This window comes from Orycteropus afer, unplaced genomic scaffold (genome assembly GCF_000298275.1).
Source record: "Orycteropus afer afer isolate SDZICR_OR568_19922 unplaced genomic scaffold, OryAfe1.0 scaffold00219, whole genome shotgun sequence".
NCBI lineage: Eukaryota > Metazoa > Chordata > Mammalia > Tubulidentata > Orycteropodidae > Orycteropus > Orycteropus afer.
Genome location: NW_006921806.1, coordinates 5,711,024 through 5,718,103, shown reverse-complemented (window position 1 = coordinate 5,718,103; position 7,080 = coordinate 5,711,024). Strand labels below are relative to the sequence as shown.

The 7,080-nt window shown below is 44.3% G+C and overlaps 1 protein-coding gene across 1 annotated transcript; it reads left to right on the top strand.

The window, feature by feature from the left end:
* The first annotated feature begins 3,218 nt into the window (after window positions 1–3,218).
* Window positions 3,219–3,956, top strand: LOC103203616 (keratin-associated protein 10-3-like). The gene has a single exon (XM_007948694.1). It carries the CDS (start codon window positions 3,219–3,221, stop codon window positions 3,954–3,956), a length of 738 nt encoding a protein of 245 aa, XP_007946885.1.
* Window positions 3,957–7,080: the final 3,124 nt, after the last annotated feature.

Sequence of the window (7,080 nt, the reverse complement as noted above, 5' to 3'; positions counted from 1 at the left end):
GGCTAGCAGGGTAATTTTTAGGTTAATTCTTAGGTCCTACCACCACTCAGGAATCTCCAAGCTGTGTGTGTCGTCAGGATCGCTCAGAATCACTGCCAGACCGCAGCTCCATATGTCTCCTTTTTTGGTATTTTCACACAAATTCTTCTGCTAGTTGGGGTTTAGTCCATTTCTATATCCTTCCTTTGAAGGCTCAGGGGTCCAGGATTATCTTCTGTGTCTGTGTTAACTGGTTTCCCTTTTCTTTGTTGAAGAGGGTCTTTGCAGGTCTTTCTGCCTAGTCCACCATCTTGCCAGATCTCCCAGCTTGAATTTCTTGAAGTTGCCTGTCAGTATACTGGTGCAATTGTTTTAGAATTACTTCATTAAAATGTTACTGGTATGTGATATTAATGATATTGTTTGATAAGTTCCACGTTCTGTTGCATCACCTTATTTGCATAGTCTCACTCAATCTCTAGTGGTGCAGAGCCTAAGGCATTTGTCTGCTAAGCAGAAGGTTGGCAGTTCAAACCCACCAGCTGCTCCCCAGAAAGAAGATGGGGCAATCTACTTCCATAAAGATTTACTGCCTCAGAAACCCAATGGGGGTCACTATGAGTCAGAATCGACTTGATGGCAGTGAGTTTGATTTTAGTTTATTCAATCTTTTGGTGGGAGTTTTACACTATGGCTAGAAGGGCCATGTTAAGTGATTCACCACTTTGAGAAATCTAACCAAATTAATAATCACATTGAATATAAATGGTCTGTCTCAATTAAAAGACAGAGATTAACAAGTCAGGTAAATGAGGTAAATGAGCTAGACCCAAATCTATAATGCCTGTATAAATACACCCACTTTTTCCTTATCGACATGGTTAGGTTCCAAAGAACAGGTGGTTAAGTGAAAATCAGCATTATATGAAAATAGATGATGACCATATCATGTCAGATAACAGAGGATGACTACATCATTACATAACTGTGAAATTTCATCATTATATAACTTGCCAAATTACATCATTACATAACTGCTAAACCACTGAGAATCATGGCCCATCCAAGCTGACACATAACTTTAACCATCACAGCCAGCATTACCTTTGCCTCACACCTCAGTGTTTACTATTGCCCTTTGTAAGTCATTAATGTGCAAAACAGTCATGTAGATTTTTTTTTACAATTGTCATAAATGCAAAATATCAGATAAGAAAACAGTCAATAAGCAGAGACTAGATATACATTTTTAATTCAAAGAAAGAAAGATTAAAAATTTAAAAATGGAGGAAAATATACTGTCTAACATTAATCAAAAGAAAGCTTCAGCTGCCATATTAATATTGAACAAGGTATATTTCAGAGCAAAGAATTATATCATGAATAAAGAGGTTTATTCCATGTGATAAAGGGCCCAATTAACCAGGAAGACACAAATATCCAAAATGTTTATGCTCCTAACAATAGACCTTCAAAATACAGGAAGCAAAAGTGACTGAACTGTAAGAAATAGACAAATATACCATTATAGTAAGAGATTTCAAGATTCCTCCCCCAACAACTTACAAAACAAGTAGACATAAAATCAAGAAGGATATAAACTATTTTTGAACAATACTATGAACTGACTTGACCTTAACCAACATTTAAAGAGCACTCCACCCAACTGCAGAATAACCAGTCTTTTCAAATACATTTACTATATTTTGGATGATTAAACAAACCAGTCTCAATCAACTTAAAATGTTTCAGATCAAAAAATATGTATTAGCTGACAATGATGGAATTAAGTTAGAAACCAGTAACAGAAAAGGTCTCTGGGAAATCCTCAAATATTTGGAAACAAAATAGCGCCCAAAAAAAGACCCTGAACTCAAAGAAGAAAGAAAAGGAGAAATTCAAAAATATTTTGAACTGTATGAAAATGAGAACAGACCATATCAAAAGTTGAAGGATACTGCTCAAACAATATATTACAGAGAAATGTATAGCAGTAAACACCTCTATTAGAAAAAAATGAAGTTTTCAAATCAGTGGCCTGAGTTTCCACCTTGAGAACCCAAAAATGAAACTCACTACCAAGTCAATTCCAACTCATAGCAACCATACAGAACAGATTGGAACTGCCCTACAGTTTCTAAGGCTATAAATCTTTATGGAAGTAGACTGCTGCATACTTCTCCCATGGAGCACCTAGTGGGTTCTCACTGATCTTTTGGTTAGCAGCTGGTTATTTTAACTACCGTGCCACCAGGGCACCTCTACCTTAAGAAATTAGGGAGGAGGAGAGCAAAGTAAACCCAAAGAAGAAAGGAAATAATAAAAATCAGAGTGGAAATCAGTGAAATAGGAAACAATAAGAAAATCAATGAAACATAAGCCTCGATCCTTAAGAAGGCTGATAACATTGATCAACTGAGAAATTTTATCTCTCTAGCCAGACTGACCATCAAAAGAGAGAGAGAGAAGGCTAATTACCAATATCAAGAATGAGAGAGATGACATGATCAGAGAGTCTACAGCTATTAAAAGTATGATGAGGGAACATTATGAACAAGTTTGTGCCAATAAATTTGAAAACTTAGGTGAAATGGCCTCACAAAGGATTCAGTAGAAGATGGTGTTACTGTACACTCAAAGACCTCTCGTATCCTGTGTGAGAATGCTGCCACAACACTGTCCCTCCCTTTCATGTTTGCCACCTGCACTAAAGCCCTCAGTGGAACTTCCTGCACCAGAGAGTACTGGTGAGTCACTTCAAGAAGTATACCAGCCCTCACACACTCTTTGCCTCGTAACCCACACAAGCCCAGAGCCCCCAACAACTGTGTACACAGGGGGTATCCCAGGTGTCCCACCCAAGGACAGTTAAGATGAGGTTGGATGGATTTCTGTGCAACCACCACAGCACCCACCCAGACACCCTATATGGGAGACCCTGTATTCAGACATATAGCCTTTCTTCCACAAATATAGGTTAGGGTGGGTCAACAAAACCCCTAAATACATTCAGTTTTACAAGGTGAACAACATGTCATGGAAACAAAACACTACACTGGCATTAATAGGAGTTCTCTAGACTCCAAACAACAACAAGGAAAGGAAATTTGTTGAGCCTCCTGCTGGGACAACATACAACATGGATATAAAAGCCCCAGCAGCCCAGAGTCACTCACATACTCACTCACTAACTCACTCATCCACAACTTTAACCCATCCCACCTCCTCCCACCCCCACCATGGCTGACACCTGCTACTCCAGGACCTGTGTTCCAGCTCCATCCACCATGTCCGTCTGCTCTAGCGAAAGGAGTTATGGCAGCCGCATCTGCCTGCCCAGTGCTCGCACTGACTCTTCCTGGCAGGTGGATGACTGCCCTGAGAGCTACTGTGAGCCCTCCTGCTGTGCCCCCACCTCCTGCCAGTCCTCCTGCTGTGCTCCCACCTGCTGTGCTCCAGCTCCCTGCCTAACCCTTCTCTGCACCCCCGTGAATTGTGTGTCCAACCCCTGCTGCCAGGCAGTCTGTGAGTCCAGCCCTTGTGAACTGATCTGCACCAGCTCCTGTGAGCCCTCCTGCTGCCAGCAGTCTAGCTGCCAGCCTGCATGCTGCACACCCTGTCAGCAGGCCTGCTGTATGCCTGTCTGCTGTAAGCCTGTCTGCTGTAAGCCTGTCTGCTGTAAGCCTGTGTGCTGCAAGCCTGTCTGCTGCGAGCCTGTCTGCTGTGAGCCTGTCTGCTGTGGGGCTACCTCCTGCCCATCCTCATCATGCTGCCAGCCCCCTGACTGCAGCCCCTCCTGCTGCAGACCATCCTCTTGTGTGTCTCTCATCTGTCGCCCTGTGTGTAAGCCCACCTGCTGTGTGCCCACCTCCTCCTGTGGTGCCCCTGCCTCCTCCTGTGTGTCCCTGCTCTGCCGTCCTGTGTGCCCCCGTTTGGCCTGCTGTGGCCCCTCATCCAGCCAGAAGTCCTGTTGCTGAGTTGATGCACCTTCCTGTGTCCCTGCCTGTGCCCCTTTCTATTGCAGACCTTCCTCCTGCATGCCCCTCATCTGGCCAGAAGTTCTGCTGCTGACTGGCTCGATTATCTGTCACATGCGAGTTCCTGTCTTTACTCTGAGCATGATCTTCCAATCTCAGGAGCCCTGGATCCTCCTCTGCTGCCAGGCAGCTTGGAGCCCACACCTCTATCAGAGTCTCCTGCCTGTCAAATGCTAACCCTCCTCTCCATCAGTAACTCTCTCTAGGGGTGACTATGAGACCCCAGAAACCCATTCTGAAGGGTTGATTGTTCTCATATGATGTGGCAAAAGGTCAACTGTTATAACAAATAAAATGTTTGTGGCTGAAAATATAGACACATTCATGTTTTTCCCCCTCCCCTGTCTCCCCTAACTACTCTAAATTTGGGCCATGGTCCACTGTCTAGAGGAGGCCAGGCTAAAAAGTCATAGTTAAAATCCTGAGTTCAAAGCACTTAAGGAACAAGGAGTTATGCTAGGAGATGTCATCCAGGTAACCCCTGTTTCTTTCTATACCCCCCACAAGGAGGGGTGGTAGGAATGGAGAAAGTTTTTGCTGAGCTCATGTGCCCTCCTGTCCATCTCCCATCCAGGTGGAAGATGTTTGATTGGTGATCTGAGAGGAGCAAGGACTATGGTGACCTCCTGGCAGGTAACCTGGAACAGCAGGTCTTGGACAGAGGGGCCCATGCAGAGTAGGGAGACCAGCATGCTGTGTCCAGGCACAGAGCTTTAGGACTACCCCGACATGCTCAGAAGCATCAGCTAGTTTCTGTGGGCCTCAAGAGGGGCTTAGAGGTTAGGGTCAGCTCAGACATCAATTGTCCTACTCAGGGTGTGGAGGCCCAGAGCAAAGATGACATGTAACAGTGGAGGAAGATGAGGCTGCAGTCTAGCCCTAGACATTCAAGTGGGCACCAAGTCCTACTGGCCAGATTGCCATCTGGACACCCCAAGGACAGAGTAGATGAGGCCTGTTGAAGCAAAAGCACATCAGAGGCCAGGTAGTCAAGAGTAAGAACATAAGGCACATCCCCAGGGAGGGAAGGGGTATGTCCATAAGCCCCTTCCCCAGCTCAGCTTAGCACTGTCCCAGGGAAGAGGGAACAATGTAAAAGCCCAAAGAAGTACTTCAAACAGGAAATGGCTGAATCATGAGCCTGCACTGACTGATAAAGCCCTCTGTTTGCCTGAGTTTATTCAAAATTTGTAGCCATTGTTGTTTATTCAAGTTTTAAGAAAGCTATGACCATCTTCTATATGCTGAGCAAATAATCCGAGAAGCTGGACTATATGAAGAAAAACATGGCATCAGGATTAACAACCTGAGATACGCAGATGATACAACTTTGCTTGCTGAAAGTGAGGATGACTTGAGGCACTTACTGATGAAGGTTGAAGAACACAGTTTGCAGTATGGATTACGTCTCAATATAAAGAAAACGAAACTCCTCACAACTGGACCAATGAGCAGCATCACAATAAATGGAGAGAAGATTGAGGTTGTCAAAGAATTCACGTTGCTTGGTTCTACAATTGATGCCAACGGAAGCAGCAGTCAAGACATTAGACGACGTGTAGCATTGGAAAAGTCAACTGCGAAGGAACTGTTTCAAGTGCTGAGGAGCAAAGATGTCTCCTTGAGGACTAAGGTGTGCCTGACACAAGCCATGATATTTCCAATTGCCTCGTATGCATGTGAGAGCTGGACAATGAATAAGGAAGACCGAAGAAGAGTTGATACTTTTGAGTTGTGGTGCTGGCGAAGAATGCTGAACATACCATGGACTGCTAAAAGAACTAACAGATCTGTCCTGGAGAAAGTGCACCCGAAATGCTCCTTGGAAGTGAGAATGGCCAGACTTCGTCTCACCTATTTTGGTCATGTTGTCAGAAGAGACCATTCCATGGAGAAGGATGTCATGCTTGGTAGGGTGGAGGGTAGACGAAAGAGGGGGAGGCCTTCAACAAGATGGATTGATACAGTGGCTACGATGATGGGCTCAAGTATAGCAGGGATCGTGGAGCTGGCGCGGGATCAGGCAGTGTTTCATTCTGCTGTGCATGGGGTCGCTATGAGTCAGAAACAACTCAACGGCACCTAACAACAACAACAACATGACCATCTCTATAGAGAAACAGGCAAAGTTCTTGATGGACTCTTCATAGTATCATAGTTAAAATGACACATGAGAAGGTTCAACCTCAACCCCAATGAAAGATTTTATAAGGGACTGGGATGTTGACAAAATATAAACTTATTGTCATTGGGCCAATTCCAACTCATGGAGATCCCATGTGTTACAGAATAGAACTGCTCGTGGTTGTAATCTTTACAGAAGCAGATCACCAGATATTTCTTCCATGGAGATGCTAGCTGGGATTGGACCATCAATCTTTAAGTTAGCAGCCAGTCACAAACCACTTGTGCCACCCCGGCTCTTTGACACAATATAGGAATGAGCAATTTAAAACTCCATGGACACTGGTGTAGATGGCTGTGGCAAAGCTGAGGGATGTGGTCATCACCACAACATGCTCACTGCCAGGAGTCCACAATAAGAAAGTATCTGGGATCTTCTGATAATTTTCAAATGGAACATCAGTCAGAATATCAGAACACATGAACCTGGCTTAGGCAGGTAAACATGGGCACATAGGCATGACACAATATCAAGCTGAAACCAGGTCAGAGCACCTGGACCATGTTGATGACCACTCAGAGTGTTTGTGCACAGGAAATGCCCAAACAAATGAATCTAACACGCCTCCATCAACATGACAAAATTTGGTATGTCAGCAGGTTACCAGTGATTTGACACTTCCCAAGAACTTAAATAACAGATATCTTTGCCATGCAAAATGCACAAAGAGGATGTGACAAACTAGTCCTGTAGCTTGAAGCTGATCCCCAACTCCAGTCTTTAAAGGAGTTGGAAAGACCAAGCAAAGGAAGGCTGGAGGTTGGAAAGTAATTTTTTGGAGAGAGTTGAACTGTGTCTCATCCCCCTCTGGCAATAGAGGGGTTGGGCCATGTCAGTTCCTCATACCAGACATAGGTAGAGGGGCTTCCAGAGATCACC